This window comes from Tachyglossus aculeatus, chromosome 10 (genome assembly GCF_015852505.1).
Source record: "Tachyglossus aculeatus isolate mTacAcu1 chromosome 10, mTacAcu1.pri, whole genome shotgun sequence".
NCBI classification, from domain to species: domain Eukaryota; kingdom Metazoa; phylum Chordata; class Mammalia; order Monotremata; family Tachyglossidae; genus Tachyglossus; species Tachyglossus aculeatus.
This window is the reverse complement of record NC_052075.1, coordinates 19209237-19230142: the sequence shown is the minus strand read 5'-3', so window position 1 is coordinate 19230142 and position 20906 is coordinate 19209237. Positions and strand designations below refer to the sequence as shown.

The following is a 20906-nucleotide window of genomic DNA, read 5'->3' as shown; positions in this document are numbered from 1 at the left end:
GGATTACTGAATCAGCCAGCCTCCTGTCTCTCCCCACTCCAGTCCATTCTTTGCTCTGCTGCCCGGTTCATTTTTCTGCATGAACATTCAGGACAGGTCACCCCCCTCCTCAAAAAACACCAGTGGTTGCCCATCCACCTCTGTATCAAACAAAAACTCTTCACCATTGGCTTTAAAGCTCTCCATCCCCTTGCCCCCTCCAACTCTCCTCGCTTCTCTCCTTCTACATCCCAGGCCGCACACTTCGCTCCTTTCGTGCTAACCTTCTCACCGTGCCTCCCTCTCGCCTATCTCGACTCCTGGCCCACGTCCTGCCTCTGGACTGGAACGTCCTCCCTCCTCCTATCCGACGGACGATTATTCTCCCCCTTCAAAGCCTTACTTAGGGCCCATCTCCTCCAAGAGGCTTTCCGAGACTAAGCCCCACTTTTCCTCATTTCCCACTCCTTCTCCACGCCATGACTTACTCCCTGTGCTCTTCCCCCCGCCCAGCCCCACTGCACTCATGTACATATCTACATTACGTACATATGTACATACAGAGAAGTAGCGTGGCTCAGTGGAAAGAGCACGGGCTTTGCACATAGTTAGTGCTTAATAAATGCCATCATTATTATTATTATTATTATTTGGAGTCAGGGGTCATGGGTTCGAATCCCAGCTCTGCCAATTGTCAGCTGGGTGACTTTGGGCAAGTCACTTCGCTTCTCTGTGCCTCAGTTCCCTCATCTGTAAAATGGGGATTAAGCCTGTGAGCCCCCCATGAGACAACCTGATCTCCTTGTAACCTCTCCAGCGCTTAGACTGTGAGCCCACTGTTGGGTAGGGACTGTCTCTATATGTTGCCAATTTGTACTTCCCAAGCGCTCAGTACAGTGATCTGCACATAGTAAGCGCTCAATAAATACGATTGATTGATTGATTAAAACAATGCTTTGCACATAGTAAGCACTTAATAAATGCCATTATTATTATTATTATTATCTGTCATTTTATTTATTTGTATTGATGTCCATCTCCCCACCCCCAGACTGCAAGCTCATTGTGGGCAGGGAATGTCACCTTTTATTGTTGTATTGTACTTTCCCAAGTGCTTAGTACAGTGCTCTGCACAACATAAGCACTCAGTACAGCTGAATGAATGAATGAATATGATTTTAGTGTCTGCCTTCCTCACTAGTTCATAACGATGATGACAACTGTGGGTTTTGATAAAAAAAAAACCTCTGGGCCAAATACTATACTAAGCGCTTCAGTGGATACAATATAAAAGCAGACTGGACAAAGGCCCTGTCCTACGTGAAACCTCACATTCTAAGTAGGAGGGAGAACAGACATTTGATCCTATTGCATAGATGAGGAAACTGAGGCTTAGAGAAGTTGCCCAAGGTCACACAGCAGACAAGTGGCAGGGCTGAGATTAAAACTCTGATCTTCTGACTCTCTATTCCGCGCCCTTTCCACTACGCATCCTATCGGACTGAAAACTCCTTGAAGGGAGGAATCAAGTCTACTCTGCTCTGAAAACACCGTAAGGGCTCAACGAATAGGACTGATTGATCAATCACTTAACTTCTCTGTGCCTCAGTTACCTCATCTGTAAAATGGGGATTAAAACTGTGAGCCCCCCGTGGGACAACCTGATCACCTTGTAACCTCCCCAGCGCTTAGAACAGTGCTTTGCACATAGTAAGTGCTTAACAAATACCATTATTATTATTATTATTATTATTATTATCAATCCCTCATTCCTTAGTGGAGCTAGAGATCAGCTAGCACCCAGTCAGTCAGTCTAGCGGAGAGAAGCAGGGTGGTCCACTGTTGGGTAGGGACTGTCTCTATATGTTGCCAACTTGTACTTCCCAAGCGCTTAGTACAGTGCTCTGCACACAGTAAGCGTTCAATAAATACGACTGATTGATTGATTGATTGGTCTAGAGGACGGAGCCCGGGCCTGGCACCCAGAGGACCTGGGTTCTAATCCCGGCTCCGCCGCTTGTCAGGTGTGTGACCTTGAGCAAGTCATTTCACTTCTCCGGGCCTCAGTTACCTCATCTGGAAAATGGGGATTGAATCCTCCTCCCTCCTACTAAGCCTGTGAGATCTATGTGAGACAGGGCCTGTGTCCAACATGATTAAGCTGTATCTATCCCAGCGCTTAGAACGGTGCTTGACATTCATTCGTTCAGTCGTGTTTAGTAAGCGCTTACTGTGTGCAAAGCACTGTACTAAAGTACAGTGGAAAGTACTATTCAGCAAATTGACACACAGTAAGCATTTAACAAGTACCATAATCATCACCATCACCTAACCATTTTTGTTAAAAATAAAAAACTTATCACAATGAGCCCCAGACTAATCAGTCTCATTTTACTAATTTTTTTTGTTCCATCTCTATTTAGTGGCTCGGACTGCATTCTCTTAGAACACAGAGTTCCAGCCAGCCAAAGATGACTCAATTAATGGACGTTATTTATTTATTTGAAAATGAAGACGGTTCTCCTATTACCAGCTAATGTTTCTTTCGGAATTCAATGGGGAGCACTGACCCGCCTAGAAAGACCAGAACTGCCTAACGACCTCCTTGTTTTTAGGTCCTGACCAGGCCCAATTTTTCCTTTTTTTAATGGTATTTGTTAAGCGCTTACTATGTGCCAAGCACTGTTCTAAGCGCTGGGGTAGGTACAAGTTAATTAGATCAGATACAGTCCCTGTCCTGCATGGGGCTACAGTTTAAGTCATTCAACAGGCTTCCCCATTTTTAATAATAACAATAATGGCATTTGTTAAGCATTTACTACGCTACGAGTCCTGTGCTGAGCACTGAGATAGATACAATCAGATCTGTCCCTGTCCCACACAGGGCTCGCATCCTAAATAGGAGAGAGAACAGGTACTTAACCTCCAATTTACAGAGAAGGAAACAAGCAAAGTTAAATAACTTGCCAAAGGTCTACACAGCAGGGAAGCGGTGGAGTTGGGATCAGAACTCGGGTTTCCTGTCTCCCGATCCTGGGCTCTTTCCATTAGGCTTCCCTACTTTCCGTCCAGCCCCAGATACTACGTTTCTTTAATTTCTGACCTGCTTTACCGTTCTCCACCTTTCTAATGTCATCCAAGGAAGTCCTACAGCAAAAGATGCAAAAAGAATACAGAGTTGGTACTCACTGGGTTCTCCAGGACTGCTCCACTGAGTCGGATATTCTAGGAAAGAAAACAGGGCAGTCAGGTATATTTTTTACGTTATTTGTATTTGATAAGCACTTACTATGTATCAAACACTGTTCTAAGCGCTGGGGTAGATGATAATAATAGTAATAATAATTGTGGTATTTGTTAAGCACTTATTATGTGACAGCCACTGTACTAAGCATTTATGTTGCCAACTTGTACTTCCCAAGTGCTTAGTACAGTGCTCTGCACACCGTAAGCGCTCAATAAATACGACTGATTGATTGGGGTAGCAATAAGATAATCAGGTTGGACACCGTCCCTGTCCCACACAGGGCTCACAGTATCAATCCTCATTTTATAGATGACATAACTGAGGCACAGAGAAGTGAAATGACTCGCCCAAGGTCACCCATCAGGCAAGCGACAGAGCTGGGATTAGAAGCCAGGTCCTTCTGATTGGATAATTAATATCCAGCAAAAACATAATATCTGGCTTTTACCTAGTATCACAAACTTTATTGCCCCATTGCTAATTTTTCCATTTTGTTCAATGTTCACCAACCCAGTGACTCTGGAGGTGGTGAGCGGTCATAGCTCTTATTTTCGATTTTGATTTATCAGCCTGCTAATATATATATATATTTTTTCCCACTCCTGGACTTGTGGAGTCAGGCTAAAGTCCATGAGAAATAAAAATGCTCACACTCTCATTCCTAATGAATAGTTGGTGGATAAAGGCTCCCTCTTTGGGCTAATGCACCTGCAGAAAGAACATAATGAAAGCAGAGAAGAGGTTCTCGCTCCATCTTTGGGCTAATGCACCAACAGAAGGAACATAATGGAGGCACGGAAGAGTTTCTTGCGGAAATCACTCCCGCAGCAGTCTCGGTAAAAAGATATGGGTAGAGGGTGCGTCCAGATTCTTTTTAAAAAAAGACGTTACCCACCTGGCATTGCTTATTTGTAGTTTTCCGCTCAACGATCAAATCAATCGATGGTATTTACTGAGTTCTTACTGTTTGCAGAGCACTAGGAGCGAACGACAGAGTTGACGGACACGATCCTTGCCCTCAAGGAGCTTACAAATCATACACGAACATGAAATTCAGCGAGAAACCAAGGGGCTAGTGAAACACATGCGAAACTGACTTGGGCAAGTCGCTTAGGTTCTCTGTGCCTCGGTTACTTCATCTGTAAAATGGGGATTAAGATTGTGAGCCCCAGGTGGGACAGGGACTGTGTCCAACCTGATTGGCTTGTATCTATCCGAGTGCTTACAACAGTGCTTAACACATAGTAACATTCCAACATTAACTACAAACAGCACACAAAAGGGTACCCATTTAGAGCAGAGGGATGACATATGCAGAAATCTGAACATAAAAGCACATATCACACATATATGTTTGGCATGTATGTGCTTGGCATATATATATATGTATGTATATATATATATACATATATACATATATATATATATATATATATATGCTTGGCACATATATGCAGTGCTTGGCACATAGTAAGCACCTAACAAATATTATTATTATTATTATTATGATATTATTATTATATTATAAGGCCCAGCTTCCCAATTAGACCCCAAATCCACTCCCATCAGCCCCACTAAACCAGATTAGCTTTCCCCTCTACTCTCCATCTGCCAATCAATGGTATTTATTGAGTCCCTGTTGTGGGTGGGGAACGTGTCTGCTCATTCTGCTATACTGCGCTCTCCAAGCACTTAGTACAGTGCTCTTTACATAGTGAGTGCTCAATAAATCCGATCGATCGCTTACTTTTTTTAATGGCATTTAATAAGCGCTTACTATGGGCCAGGCCCTGTCCTAAGCACTGGGATAGATACAAGCTAATCAGGTTGGACGCAGTCCCTGTCCCATGTGGGGCTCACAGTCTTAATCCCCATTTTCACAGATGAGGTAACTGAGGCGCAGAGAAGTGAAGTGACTTGCTCAAGGTCACCCAGCAGATGAACTGGGATTAGAACCCAGGTCCTTCTGACTCCCAAGTCAGTGCTGTATCCATTAGGCCATGCTGCTTCTTTTTCAGTGTGTGGAACACTATACAAAGCTCTCAGGAGAGCACAGTAGAGTAAGAAGACAAGATTCCTGCCCTCAAGGGGTTTATAATCTAGTGGGAAGGCAGGTAGTGCAATAAATTTCAGGCAGGGGAGGCTACAGAGTGTAAGGGGAAGAGGGGGATGAATACCTAAGCACAAACTCTCAACTCTAGAAAAGTGGAGAGGCCTAGTGGATAGACCACAAACTTATCAGAAGGGCCTTCTAGACTGTGAGCCTGCTGTTGGGCAGGGACCGTCTCTATATGTTGCCGGCTTGAACTTCCCAAGCTCTTAGTACAGTGCTCTGCACACAGTAAGCGCTCAATAAATACAATTGAATGAATGAAAGGGCCTGCAGTCTAATGCTGGCTCTGCCACTTGTCTCTTGGGTGACCTTGGGCAAGACACTTCATTCCTCTGCACCTCAGTTACCTCATCTGTCAAATGAGGATTAAGACCGTGAGGCCCATGTAGGACAGGGACTGTGTCCATGATTTGCTTGCATCCACCCCAGAGCTTAGAAATAATAATAAATAAATGACGATGGCATTTGTTAAGCACTTACTACGTGCAAAGCAATCGTATTTATTGAGCGCTTACTGTGTGCAGAGCACTGTACTAAGCGCTTGGGAAGTACAAGTTGGCAACATATTGAGACAGTCCCTACCCAACAGTGGGCTCACAGTCTAGAAGTACTGTTCTAAGCACTGTTCTAAGCGCTGGGGAGGTTACAAGGTGATCAGGATGTCAATCAATCAATCAATCAATCGTATTTATTGAGCGCTTACTGTGTGCAGAGCACTGTACTAAGCGCTTGGGAAGTACAAGTTGGCAACAAATAGAGACAGTCCCTACCCAACAGTGGGCTCACAGTCTAGAAGGGGCTCACAGTCTTCATCCCCATTTTACAGATGACATACCTGAGGCTCAGAGAAGTGAAGTGACTTGCCCAAAGTCACACAGCTGACAAGGCGGAGCCGGGATATGAACGCACAACCTCTGATTCCAAAGCCCGGGCTCTTTCCACTGAGCCACGCTGCTTCTCTAGTACAGTGCTTGGCACATAGTAAGTGCTTAAAAATACCACAATTATTATGATTAAATCTAAGTCCTAATTCTTCCAGCTAATTATGCAGGGACTGTCTGCAACTGAGGAGAAAGGCCTTCATCTGGGCCGCTCTGATTCTATCAGTGAACTGGGTTTTCCTTTGATCTACCAGCCCAAGTTTCTTTGTTCCACAGTCACAACAGACCAGGCATTGTACCTCTGGGAGGGGGGAGAGATAAAGGAGCGTTTATGTATATTGCTTGTAAAGTGAGGAGATGGATGGAGAGGGATAACTCCTCCTTTCTTAGAATTCCTCAATTTTGGAAAGGGAGCCCACGCCCTCTAGAGGGCTTGGATGAGAAGAAGAACTCCAGGTCCCCACGGTGACACTTTGTTAAGACATTAATAAAGCACTTATTATTATTATCATCAATAATCATAGTGGTATTAAGCACTTACTATGTGCAAGGCACTGCACTAAGTACTGGGGTGGAAACAAGCCAATCGGGTTGGACACAGTCCCTGACCCACATGAAGCTCACGGTCTCGATCCCCATTTTGCAGGTGAGGGGACTGAGGCACAGAGAAGTGAAGCGACTTGCCCAAGGCCACACGGCAGACAACCCACATCCTTCTGACTCCCAGGCTTGTGGTTTATCCACAATGCCTGGAGGCCCATCTCCTCTGAGAGGCCTTCCCCGATGAAGCCCTCCTTTCCTCTTCTCCCACTCCCTGACTTGCTCCCTTTATTCATCCCCGCTCCCAGCCCCACAGCAATTATGTACATATCTGCCATTTATTTATTTATATGAATGTCTATCTCCCCCCTACACTGTGATCTTATTGTGAGCAGGGAATGTGCCTGTTTATTGTTGTACTCTCCCAAGAGCTTAGTGCAATGCTCTGTAATAATAATAATAATGATGGCATTTATTAAGCGCTTACTATGTGCAAAGCACTGTTCTAAGCGCTGGGGAGGTTACAAGGAGGTCAGGTTGTCCCACAGGGGGCTCACAGTCTTAATCCCCATTTTACAGATGAGGGAACTGAGGCACAGAGAAATTAAGTGACTTACCCAAAGTCACACAGCTGACAATTGGCAGAGCGGGGATCTGTGTACTCTGTACACAGTAAGCACTTAATAAGTATATGATTGAATGAATAAGCATTGTACTCAGTGCTTGGGAGAGTACAATACAATAACAAACAGACACATTCCCTACCCGCTGGGAGCTTACAGTCTCGAGTGGGGGGAGCGCTCAGTAAATGAATGAATGAATCACTATGTGCTAAAGACTGGAATAGCCGCCAAATAATGAGACGGGAAACAGTACCTGTCCCCCATGGGGGCTCACAGGCTAAGAGTGAAGGAGACCACTCAAGTCCATTCTACTGATGGGGAAACTGAGGCTAAGGAAAGATCTCTCCGATTTTTTAAATTTTCAAGCCGCCCTTTGGAGGTCCCTAGGCATTCCCACACCCTCCCAAAAAGTGAAACGAGAGAGAGAGAAGCTGATGGCAGAGGCAGGCAAGCAGGGACACGGTGAGAGGCGGAAGGTGGCCAGGAAGAGCGCAGGGAAGCGTGGAATGGGCTGACACTATATTCGTGAGTCACAACCAGTTCCACGGCTCTGGCCGGTCTCCTCCACCCCGTCGGTCAATGGAAATCCCCGTGGCCTCCTGGAGATACAACTCTCCCGCTGGAGAAACACTGGACTTGTCTACCGACAGCGAGCCAATTTGGGGGAAAGAAATTTCCAATCAATCATTGGGGTTGACTGAATGCTTACTGTGTGCCGAGCGCTGTACTAAGAGCTTGGGACAGTGCGATACACTACACCATGCTGCTTCTCATAACTTATTTATATTAATGTCTGTCTCCCCGTCTAGACTGGGAGATTACAGTATAACAACCAACAGACACAATCCCACCTACAAATCTCTCAACTGCTTAGCACAGTGCTTTGCACACAAGAAGCGCTCAATGCCTATTTGTTTTGTTTTGTTGTCTGTCTCCCCCTTCTAGACTGTGAGCCCATTGTTGGGTAGGGATTGTCTCTGTTGCCAAACTGTACTTTCAATCAATCAATCAATCATATTTATTGAGCGCTTACTATGTGCAGACCACTGTACTAAGCGCTTGGGAAGTACAAATTGGCAACATATAGAGACAGTCCCTACCCAACAGTGGGCTCACAGTCTAAAAGGGGGAGACAGAGAACACAACCAAACATACTAACAAAATAAAATAAATAGAATAGATATGTACAAGTAAAATAGAGTAATAAATATGTACAAACATATATACATATATACAGGTGCTGTGGGGAAGGGAAGGAGGTAAGATGGGGGGGATGGAGAGGGGGTACTAAGCGCTTAATACAGTGCTCCGCACATAGTAAGTGTTCAATAAACATGACTGAATGAATGAGTGATTGAAATACCATTGATTGTTCCTCATGTGGAAAATGGGGACTAAGACTGTGAGCCCCATGTGGGAAAGGGACTGCGTCCAACCTGATCAGCTTGTATCTATCCCAGCGCTTAGAACAGTGCTTGACACACAGCAAGCGCTTAACAAATACCAGTGGTATTACACCTTCCTGAACTTATCCAAACTTAGCCGCCCGGGGTTGCCAACTCTCGGAGGTTCGGTCACTACTGCGGATCTTAAAACTGGCAGGCTTCGGAAGTTCAGAATAGTTTAAGTGCCCGCTGATAAAATCTCCACGGTGGCCACCACGCTGTCCCTGAGGACGTGGCCACCGGCAGCTGGCCTGGCCTATTCCCCTTTCGGATGGCCAGGGCCTTCCCCTCAGTGGGTCTCTGACTGAAGTTGTCCCGTGTGGAGTTTATGGGGGTCGCGCGTTCATTTTCCCGGGGCCGCCATCATCATCATCGCTAATGGCATTTACTGAGCACTTAGTGTGTGCAGAGCACTGTACTCAACGCCTGGGAGCTGGCCTGGCCTGCCCCCTCCTCAGGTGTTCAGGGCCTTTCCCTCAAGGGCTCTCTGACTGAAGTTGTCCTACATGGAGCTTATGGGGGTCTTCGGGGGACTGACCAAGGGAGCTTCAGCTGTTTGTTTTTCCATATTGGCCCCGAGGTCACCATCTTCACCATCAATGGTGTTTACTGAGCACTTCCAGTGTGCAGAGCACTGTACTTAGCGCTTAGAAGAGTACAACAGAGCTGGTAGACATGTTCCCTGCCCACAATAAGCTTATGATCCACTCCTTCAATCCCTGCTCCTCCCATTCATGTGCCCGATTTAGGGCCGTATATCGAGCTCAGAGTCATAGAAAGGGCTGGACAGAGCTCCTTGGGCCTCCGTTTCCTCATCTGTAAAATGGGGATTCAACACCTGTTCTCCTTCCCCCTTAGACTGTGAGCACAGGATGTGGGCGAGATTGAGGGGGGTGGTCATGGGGTTGTGGGGGTTTGGGGTGGGCAAGGAGAATAAGGGTTTGGGGACCAAAGGGATGGGAATCCTGGACGGAAAAGAGCTGCAGTAGCATGTCGTACCACATCCTACTGGAAAGCTTCTGGATCGCAAGGGCTGGGGGCAGGAACGACTGATCGATATGGCTCTCGGGAGACCCATTTCCTAATGGAGCGGGGGTGGGGGGCGGTTCAGGGACGATTGGCGCGAGTCGGCTATGAGAGGCAGACTAACAAGGAGAAGGGGAAAACAACAAGATGGCTCGCAATTCGCAGAAACAAAAATGTACTCAGAAATACTATTTTTGGCCCAGCCTATAGGGACAAGCTCCTGTCTTAATCTTCAGATCAATGAATTGGGTGCATATACTGAGCACTTCCTGGGTGCAGAGCATTGAACTAAGTGCTTGGGACAGTACAATAGAACAGAGTTGGTAGACACGGTCCCTGTCCACAAGGAGCTTACAGTCTAGAGATCAATCAATCGATCGAATCTATTGAGGCTTACTATGTGCAGAGTGCTGTATTAAGCACCTGGGAGGGTACAATCCCACAGAATTAGTGGACGTGTTCCCTGCCCATAACGAGCTTATAGTCTAGAGCTGTGGACAAGTTTTCAGCTTCTGACTCGCTCGAGTCCCTGCCCTTATCTTGAATCAATCAATCAATGGTCTTTATTGAGGATTATTTATTTATTTTACTTGTACAAATCTATTCTATTTATTTTATTTTGTTAGTATGTTTGGTTTTGTTCTCTGTCTCCCCCTTTTAGACTGTGAGCCCACTGTTGGGTAGGGACTGTCTCTATATGTTGCCAACTTGTACTTCCCAAGCGCTTAGTACAGTGCTCTGCACACAGTAAGCGCTCAATAAATACGATTGATTGATTGAGTGCTTACTGTGTGCAGAGCACTGAACTAAGCAGTTAAGAGAGTATAGGATAACATAGTTGGTAGACACGATCTCTATCCAGAAGATTCTTACAGTCTAGAGATGTGGAGCCGTTTTCAGCTTCTGATTCAATCCTAAATTACTAGTCTTCCAAAAGATCTTGAAAAAGGTATGTGAGGGTCATTCCCACCTTCCCCTAATTTCTCATTTTTTGAAACAGATGAGTTTCCTGATCCACAGTACAAAGGCAGGCTGACACCTCTTATGATGGAATTTTTTTAAAGCCCTTACTATGTGCAAAGCACTGTTCTAAGGGCTGGGGAGGTTACAAGGTGATCGGGTTGTCCCATGTGGGGCTCACAGTCTTAATCCCCATTTTACAGATGAGGGAACTGAGGCACAGAGAAGTTAAGTGACTTGCCCGAAGTCACACAGCTGACAAATGGCAGAGCCGGGATTTGAACCCATGACTTCTGACTCCCAAGCCCGTGTCCTTTCCACTGAGCCACACTGTCTTCTCACGCTGCTTATCCCAGAAGACACACATAGAAATTAGTGTGAAATAAAAGTCCAAGGCGAATCCCCGCAATGGACAAAGCAACCTGCCAAAAGGCAGTTTTATTCACTCAATCGTGAATGAATGATTCTTACAGTCTAGAATCTGAAAAAGGCAGAAGGCTAAATATGCTTGGTAAAAGCTACGGCTCTGGGCTGTAATTTTTAGGCACTTACTGTGTGCAGAGCACTGTACTAAGCGCTTGGAAAGTACAATTGAGAAACAGAGATAATTCCTACCCAACAACAGGCTCACAGTCTAGGAGAAAAACATCTCGTATAGCAAAAAAACCCTATGTCCCTAGATGAGAACATTTTGTTCTACTTTAAACAGGGCAAGAAATAGTCTAGGACATTTACAGAGGTTGGAGAGTGTCTGATTTTGATGACGACTCCCAGGTTTGAAAAAGACAGAAGGCTAAATATCCTTGGTAAAAGCTATGGCTCTGGGCTGTAGTAATAACAATAATTATGGTATTTGTAAAGCACTTACTACGTGCCAAGCACTGTACTAAGCGCGGGGGTGGATACGAGTACTCTGACAGGCCCAAAGACCCCAAGTTCAGGAACCCAACGTTGTGTGCTCAGGTATTTTGCCTGAAGTAAACTAGGGGAGGTCTTGGCAAAAAGTGACAGGGAAGCCTAATTGTGGTGATTTAATGGTGAATAGCTACTTGGCCGTTTGGGATACTTAATGATTTACATAAACGAAATAAAAATTATAGGGAAAAATAACGCTGGTAAGTGCTAAGTCTTCTTATGTGGCAAGCACAGGGGCAGATGTGAGGTAATCAGGTTAGACACAACCCCTGTCCCACGGGGAGCTCACAGCCTCAAGTAGGAGGGTGAACAGTTATAGACTTCCCATTTTACATATGAGAAAACTGATGCACAGAGAAGTGACTTGCCCAAGATCCCACACGGCAGACAAATGGCAGAACCAGGATTAGGGGACAGGGCCTTTGACTCCTAGGTCTGTGCTCTTTCCACTAGATCACACTGCCTAGGATCCTTCTGCTTATTCTGGGTTTGTACAGCGCCTAATTTTTCTCTTTAGTCAACTAGTGACAGCCACGCAGACCCAACTGAACGCCTGTTCACTTGGAAAAATGAAGATTAACCAAAGAGGGTGTGCAAAAAATATCTGTTAACGCACTGTCAGGACTGCAGGAGAAACTTCACTCACATGTGCTGAGGCCAAGTTTGTTCACGGCTTAACAAGGTAAGCCAAATGGTGAGTAAAAAACATTTTTCAGCTGTAGACTGAAAGCTCCTTGGGGACAGGGTTCATGTAAAAAAGTATTCTTTTGAAAAGTAATTGCATTTGCGTTTAAAAGAAGTATTTGTTACGGACTTATGTGCCAGACACTGTACTAAGCGCCCGGGTAGTTACAAGCTAATCAGGTTTGGACACTGTCCCTGTCCCACATGGGGCTCATAGTCTTAATCCCCACCTTGCAGATGAGGTAACTGAGGCATGGAAAAGTTAGGTGACTTGCCCAAGATCTCACAGAGGACAAACAGAGAAGCCGGGATTAGAAGCCAGGCCCGTGCTGTTTCCAGCAGGCCACTCTGCTAGATACCTACTTGTTGATATGACCTAGATGGCTAGAACAAATACCGCTCAGAATAAACACTCATTCACATAGCTTGGATATGGACGGTTTGTGCCGAGGAACGCGATCAAAACTGGCATTTCATCCAAATGAGGTCACCTACTTCTTAAAACTTACAGGTGACTAGAGTATTCTAGGGAAAAGGATTAGCCCCTCACAAATATTCTTCCATTTGCAACTAGTTACGCGACCACCCCCCCTACCCCGAGCTATTTATTTTATTTTGTTAATATGTTTTGTTTTGTTGTCTGTCTCCCCCTTCTAGACTGTGAGCCCGCTGCTGGGTAGGGACCGTCTGTATATGTTGCCAACTTGTACTTCCCAAGCGCTTAGTACAGTGCTCTGCACACAGAAAGCGCTCAATAAATATGATTGCATGAATGAATGAACTTAACCTTGATTATAAAATGCTTACAAATTAGGGGTATTTGAAGTATGTTCCAGACAGAGAGGTGATAATTCCCTCCTACTCAGAATGTGAGCCCTGAATGCAACAGGGACTCTAACCAACCTCATTATCTTGTACCTACCCCAGTGCTTGGACACATCATCAGGAGGACTAATTCTCTGGAGGAGCCACTAGTGATCGGAAAACTCCAGGGAAAACATGGAAGAGGCAGACCAGCAGCTAGATTGATACAGGCTTGGGAGTCGGAGGACGTGGGTTCCAATCCCAGCTCCGCCACTTGTCTGCTGTGTGACCTTAGGCAAGTTCATTCATTCAACTGTATTTATTGAGCGCTTACTGTGTGCAGAGCACCGTACTCTTGGGAAGTACAAATCGGCAGCATATAGAGACGGTCCCTACCCAACAACGGGCTCACAGTCTAGAAGGGGGAGACGGACAACAAAACAAAATGAGTAAACAGGCGTCAGTACCATCAGAATAAATAGAATTCTAATCCCGGCTCCGCCACTTGTCTGCCCTGTGACCTTAGGCAAGTCACTTAACTTCCCTGTGCCTCAGTTCCCTCATCTGTAAAATGGTGATTGAAAGTGTGAGCCCCACATGGGACAACTTGATTACCCTGTATCCCCCCCAGCGCTTAGAACAGTGCTTGGTACGTAGTAAGCGCTTAACAAATACCATAATTATCATTTATTATTAGAGAGAAATCATAACGATTACGGAAGAACCATCATCAAGGTTACGATCATGGCAGAAGACAGGACGTTTTGGAGAAAATACATCCACAGTATCACAATGAATCAGAAATGACTCAACACTTGATAATAATAATAACCCCAGTGCTTAATAGCGAGCTTGGCACATGGTAAGCACTTAAAAAGTATCATTACCATTATCATTATAATATCCAGAGCTTTCCTGACGGGAGTGGGTTGTTCTGTACTGGAGGCCCATTGCCACGGAAAAACTGAGAAGTTGATGGGAAGAATGAGAACTGAGTTGGAGATTTTTACCGGAGTTTTCTAGGAATGTACCTATTTCAGACCATGGCAACTCCTAATAGCTGCTATACGGATACTTTTCCCAGCAGCTGACAACACGCATACAAACACCTAAGCTTCTCCACAGAGGTTCCTCTCACTCAATTCCACATATCGCTTCCAACCAGATGTTACATCTATCACTTTGAACACACTAATTACTTTGTTTACCTCTTTCTGAATGACAGAGTCTTCCTTCTTCAAGCCTCCCTAAAGCCTTTCAACTGGTGCATTCCAAGGTTTTACTCTCTGATTGTCCTGAGTTACATATCCCTCAGGATACCAGCTGCTTCCGACTTAGATTTCTCCCCTTATCTTTATCACTCTGTGCCTCTATTGACTTAAATAGCAGCATCTGTTGACCATTTCTGTGGTGTCCACAGAAATGGTGCCCTTAGGGCTTATATGTATTACTACAACTAATATATACTACTATATACGTATTACTACAATATATACTACTATATACATATAACTACTACTATATATGTATTACTACTACTACTATATACTACTATATATTACTTCTACTAATATATGCTACTATATATGTATTATTACTAATATATCCTAATATATATAATTTCTACTAATATATACTACTTTATATGTATTACTACCAATATATACTAATATATAGTACTTCTGCTAATACACACTACTACATATGCATTACTACTACTAATATATACTATTATATACTATATTAGGCTTAGTATATACTATTACTAATATATACTACTATATATTACTTCTACTAATACATACTACTGTATATGTATTACTACTACTAATACATACTACTATATATGTATTACTACCACTAATACATACTACTATGTATGGATTACTACAATATATACTACAATATACATATAACTACTACTATATACTACTATATATGCACTACTACTACTATATACTACTATATATTACTTCTACTAATATATGCTACTATATATGTATCATTACTAATATATCCTAATATATATAATTTCTACTAATATATACTACTTTATATGTATTACTACCAATATATACTAATATATAGTACTTCTGCTAATAAACACTACTATATATGCATTACTACTACTAATATATACTATAATATTAGGCTTAGTATATACTATTACTAATATATACTACTATATATTACTTCTACTAATACATACTACTGTATATGTATCACTACTACTAATACATACTACTATATATGTATTACTACTACTAGTATATGCTACTATATATGTATTACTATTACTACTATGTACTACTATATATGTATTACTACTGGCTCCTTGTGAGTTGTAAATGTCATGTGCTTCTGCTGTCTTTTCCTGATAATAATAATTGCGGTATTTGTTAAGCACTTACTTTGAGTCAGGCAATATACTTAGCGCTGGGGTAGATACAGTTAATCAGATTGGACACAGTCCCTGACCACCCCCCCATGGGGCTCACCATCTCAATCCCCATTTTCCAGATGAGGTAACTGAGGCCCAGAGAAGTAAAGCGACTTGCCCAAGGTCACACAGCAAACAAGTGGCAGAGGCAGGATTAGAACTCATGACCTTCTCACTCCCAGGCCTGTGCTCTAACCACTATACCATGCTGCTTCTCCAACTTCCTGATAACTTACTATGCACCCGATGTGTGTTCAACAAATTCTGTTACTATCATCACTATTTTTGAAATTCCCCGAAGCAAAGGTAGCCATCCAATAAACGGGGGCGATAAGAATTTTCCATTAACTCTCCATCATCATCATCAATCGTATTTATTGAGCGCTTACTGTGTGCAGAGCACTGTACTAAGTGCTTGGGAAGAACAAGTTGGCAACATCTAGAGACAGTCCCTACCCAACAGTGGGCTCACAGTCTAAAAGGGGGAGACAGGGAACAAAACCAAACATACTAACAAAATAAAATAAATAGAATAAATATGTACAAGTAAAATAAATAAATAGAGTAATAAATATGTACAAACATATATACAGGTGCTGTGGGGAAGGGAAGGAAGTAAGATGGGGGATGGAGAGGGGGACAAGGGGGAGAGCAAGGGAGGGGCTCAGTCTGGGAAGGCCTCCTAGAGGAGGTGACCACTCACACTCTGGGAATCAGATTATTACTTTAAAAGTTCTGGAACAAAACTGAGAGCTTAGACGGTCAGCCTTTGGAAGACTGCCCACATCCTGATTTCCACCATGTTTGGTTAAATACTCCTATTTTGTGGACTTTCCATTCAACCTCTTTGCCCCTCAGTAGCCCAACTCCTCCGCCAACCTTAACGGGGCGTCTGCCCTCCACTTGCGGGTAATAAAGATGGGCTCTGTTAATCACTTACTATGTGTCAATGTGTTACTCACTTACTATTTATTTTATTTTGTCAGTATGTATGGTTTTGTTCTCGGTCTCCCCCTTTTAGACTGTGAGCCCACTGTTGTGTAGGGACTGTCTCTAGGTGTTGCCAACTTGTACTTCCCAAGCGCTTAGTACAGTGCTCTGCACACAGTAAGCGCTCAATAAATATGATTGTTGATGATGATGATGATATTAGTATTTTAAAAGTTGTGGAACAAAACTGAGAGTTTGGACGGTCAGCCTTTGGAAGACTGCCCACATTCTGATTTCCACCATGTTTGGTTAAATACTCCTATTTTGTGGACCTTCCATTCAACCTCTTCGCCCCTCAGTAGTCCAGCTCCTTCGCCAACCTTAACGGAGTGTTTTCCCTCCACTTGCGGGTAATAATGATGGGCTCTGTTAGTCACTTACTATGTGTTAATCACTTACTATTTATTTTATTTTGTCAGTATGTTTGGTTTTGTTCTCGGTCTCCCTCTTTTAGACTGTGAGCCCACTGTTGGGTAGGGACTGTCTCTATAGGTTGCCAACTTGTATCATCATCATCAATCGTATTTATTGAGCACTTACTATGTGCAGAGCACTGTACTAAGCGCTTGGGAAGTACAAATTGGCAACATCTTGTTGGAACTTGTACTTTGGAACTTGTACTTCCCAAGCGCTTAGTCCAGTGCTCTGCACACAGTAAGCGCTCAATAAATACGATTGATGATGATGATGAGGATGATCATTTTAAAAGTTATAGAGTTTGGATGGTCAGCCTTTGGAAGAATGCCCACATTCTGATTCCCACCATGTTTGGTTAAATACTCCTATTTTGTGGCCTTTCCATCCAACCTCTTCGCCCCTCAGTAGTCCAGCTCCTTCGCCAACCTTAACGGAGTGTTTTCCAACCACTTGCGGGTAATAACGATGGGCTCTGTTAGTCACTTACTGGGTGCGAAGCACTGCTCTAAACGCTAGTGGGGACACGAGGTGGGGCGCAAAGTCTTCATCCCCACTTGACATGAGGGAACTGAGGCCTAGAAGGGTGACTTGACCAAAGTCACGTGGCTGCCGAAAGGCGGATGGGTCAAGTTCTTCCTTTTTTCGCTTTTCCTCTTCTTTTGAGTCGTCAGGCTTCGATTCGGGCCCAAAAAACGGTCCATTGTCCTTCCCCTTCCCTCAGGCCCGACCCACCCTCGTGCCTCATGGAGGCTTGGCCATCCTTCATCTTCCTTCCAAGATGGCGGGCCTTGGACGCTCCACGACCAGGCTCTCCGCTCTGCGCCTGCGCAGAAGCCCCTCCGCGGACGCCTGGAACCGCACGTAAGCCGACCGCTTCGCTCCCCTCCCTCGGCTCGAAATCCCTCCGCCGCGCGTAAGACGCGCCCTCGCCCCGCCCCCTGAATCGACCCCCCGAAACGGCCGACCCTCCCCCCTTCCCCCGGCGCCTCCCTTCCCCCGCCACGCGCGCTTCGCAAAGTTAATTCCCGCTCTCGGGGGGGACTCATTCGCTCGGCGGAGGGATACCCCTTTCGGTGCGGTGAGGTCCCCGCGGGGGGGGGGGCCAGAGGCGCTACGGGGAGGGCGGGGGCCGGGGATTGTTTTCCGCCCGGCCCCGCCCCGCCCCCCGTGCCGGGCCAATCGGAGCGGGCCGTGGGCGCTCCGGCCCCGCCCCCCGGGGAGCTCGGCCAATGGGCGCCGGGAGCGGCCCCGGGGGGCGGGGCCTGGGGCGCGCCGGCGGCGGCGGCGGCGGCGGTGCGGAGCGCAGCGCGGGACGCGCGGGCAGTAGCGGCGGCTGCGGATCGGCCGGGCCAAGGGGAGGCGGGGTGAGTCACCCACCGGCCGACGGACGGACGACAGACAGACAGACCCACCGACGCCCGCCACCCCGGGGACCCCTCTCCCCCTCCTCCCTTTCTCCCCCTCCTCCCTTTCTCCCCCTCCTCCCTTTCTCCCCCTCCTCCCTTTCTCCCCCTTTCTCCCCCCCTCCCTTTCTCCCCTCCCCATTTTTCCCTCTATCCCTCCCCCCTTCTCCCTTTCTCCCCTTTCCCCCTCCTCCCTTTCCCCCTTCCCCCTCCTCCGTTTCCCCCTCCTCCCTTTCCCCCTTTTCCCCTTTCCCCCTCCCTCCTTTTCCCCCCTCCCCTCTTCCCCTCCCCCCTTTTTTCTCCTCCCCTTTCCTCTCCCCCTTTTCTCCCTCCCCCTTTTTCTCCTTCCCCCTTTCTCCCTTCCTTCCTTTCTCCCCTCCACCCTTTTCCCCTTTTCCCCCCTTTCCCCTCCCTCTTTTCTCTGCTCCCCCTTTTCCCTTCCCCCTCCCTCCTTTCCCCCTCCCTCCTTTCTCCTCTTTCCCCCTCCCTCCTCCCCTTCCTCCTCCCTCTTTTCTCCCCTCCCTCCTATCTCCCCTTCCTCTTTTCCCCCTCTCCCCCTTTCCCCCTCCCTCCTTTCCCCCTTTCCCCCTCCCTCCTTTCCCCCTTTCCCCCTCCCTCCTTTCTCCCCTTTCCCCCTCTCTCCTTTCCCCCCTCCCTCCTTTCTCCCCTTTCCCCCTCCCTCCTTTCTCCCCTTTCCCCCTCCCTCCTTTCTCCCCTCCCTCTTTCCCCCTCCCCCTTTCCCCTTCCCCCTCCATCCTTTCCCCCTCCCTCCTTTCTCCCCTCCTCCTTTCCCCTTCCCCCTTCCCCCCTTCCTCCTTTCCCCCTTCCTCCTTTCCCCCTCCCTCCTTTCCCCCTCCCTCCTTTCCCCTTCCCCCCTTCCCCTTTCTCCTTTCCCCCTCCCTCCTTTCTCCGCTCCCCCTTTCCCTCTTTCCCCCTCCCCCCTCCTTTCCCCCTTCCCCATTTCCCCCTTTCCCCCCCTCCCCTCCTCCCCCTTTCCACCCCCTCCCCCCCTTTAGAGGGGAGAGAAGTTCAGGAAGCGTTGGGAGCCAGGAATAAGTGGAAATCAACTCCACCCCCCCCCCCTTTTTTCTTTTTCCTTTTATTTTTTAATTTTTATCTTCATTTTTTATTTGTGTTTATTTTTTTTTTAAAGGAAAAAAAAACTTTCCCCCGAATCAGAGTCACCCGGGTTTCTTTTTGGCGTGGGTTTTTAGGTGGGGAGAAGAGAACTGATGTTTCTTTCCCCTTCGACTGCCCTCCCTGCCTCCCTCCCCCGCCCCACCCCAGTGTGATTTGTGTTGTCTTCATTTTTATTGCTTTAAAATAATCGGAAACTTTCCCCCGAATCAGTCACCCGGATTTCTTTTTTGCGTGGGTTTTTAGGTGGGGAGAAGAGAGCTGATATTTCCTTCCCCTTCAACTGCCCTCTCTCCCAGCTTTTTTTTTCTGTGCGATTTCTGTTGCTTTCATTCTTATTGCTTTAAAATAATCTGAAACTTTCCCCCTAATCAGAGTCACCCGGATTTCTTTTTTGCGTGGGTTTCTAGGTGGGGAGGAGAAGAGAGCTGATGTTTCTTTCCCCTTCCACTGTCCTCCCTCCCTCCTTTTTCCCCTGCGATTTGTTTCCTTCATTTTTTTTGCCTTTAAAACAGAAAAAAGACCCCAAGCTTCCCCCGAAGTACGGTCATGCGGTGTTTTTGTGTGGGTTTTAGTTGGGGAGAGGGGAGGTGATTTTTCTTTCCCCCTCAACTGCCCTCCCTCGGTGCTTTTTTCCCGGTGAGATTTCTGTTTGTTTCATTCTTATTGCCTTTTTTTAAACAAAGATCCCAAACTTGCCCGAAAACTGGTCATGCGGATCTTATTTTTGCGTGGGTTTTAGTTGGGGAGGAGAAGAGATGATTTTTCTTTCCCCTTCAACAGCCCTCCCCCAGTGATTTTTCCTGTCGGGTTTCTGTTTCCTTTCTTTTTATTGCCTTAAAACAAAAACAAAACCCAGAACTTCCCCGAAGCATGGTCGTGCAGATTTCGTTTCTTTTGCGTGGGTTTTTCATTGAGTCAGCCAGATGATTTTCCTCTCCTCCCCCAGACGTTCGTTGTTGTTTAGAAATGTTTCCGCCCACCGAGGGACTCACGACTCATTTTTTCTCCTCCCTTTTCCCTTTTTCTGCTTGTTCTTCCCTTTTTTTTTTTTTCCTTTTTAATTTCCAGAGGGCAACCCGTCCTCCACGCGTTAGGAAACATGGTGCTCACCCTGGGAGAAAGTTGGCCCGTGTTGGTGGGGAAAAGATTCCTCAGTTTGTCGGCCGCCAAGGAGGGGAGCAGCAGCAACCCATTTGACGTGGAGCGCATTTCCGAGTGGCCGTGGATGTCCGGGACGATCCGGGCCGTCTCCCACACCGATGTGACCAAAAAAGACTTAAAGGTAAACCCAGCCCCCGA

The 20906-nt window shown here is 46.1% G+C and overlaps 2 protein-coding genes across 2 annotated transcripts in view; one reads left to right on the top strand and one right to left on the bottom strand.

The window, feature by feature from the left end:
• Positions 1 to 17810, bottom strand: part of REEP1 (receptor accessory protein 1) — a 107363-nt gene extending 89553 nt beyond the window's left edge. Inside the window, exons 1-2 of the mRNA XM_038752479.1 lie at positions 17552 to 17810; positions 3169 to 3204 (exon numbers count right to left, since the gene is read on the bottom strand). Coding sequence (XP_038608407.1) covers positions 3169 to 3204; positions 17552 to 17625 — 110 coding nt within the window. The 5' untranslated portion in view covers positions 17626 to 17810. The remainder of the gene's footprint in view (positions 1 to 3168; positions 3205 to 17551) is intronic.
• A 2865-nt stretch (positions 17811 to 20675) lies between these two features.
• KDM3A (lysine demethylase 3A) overlaps positions 20676 to 20906 on the top strand; it is a 65583-nt gene continuing 65352 nt past the window's right edge. Inside the window, exon 1 of the mRNA XM_038752245.1 lies at positions 20676 to 20889. Within this exon, the coding sequence (XP_038608173.1) occupies positions 20707 to 20889 (183 nt within the window). The 5' untranslated portion in view covers positions 20676 to 20706. The remainder of the gene's footprint in view (positions 20890 to 20906) is intronic.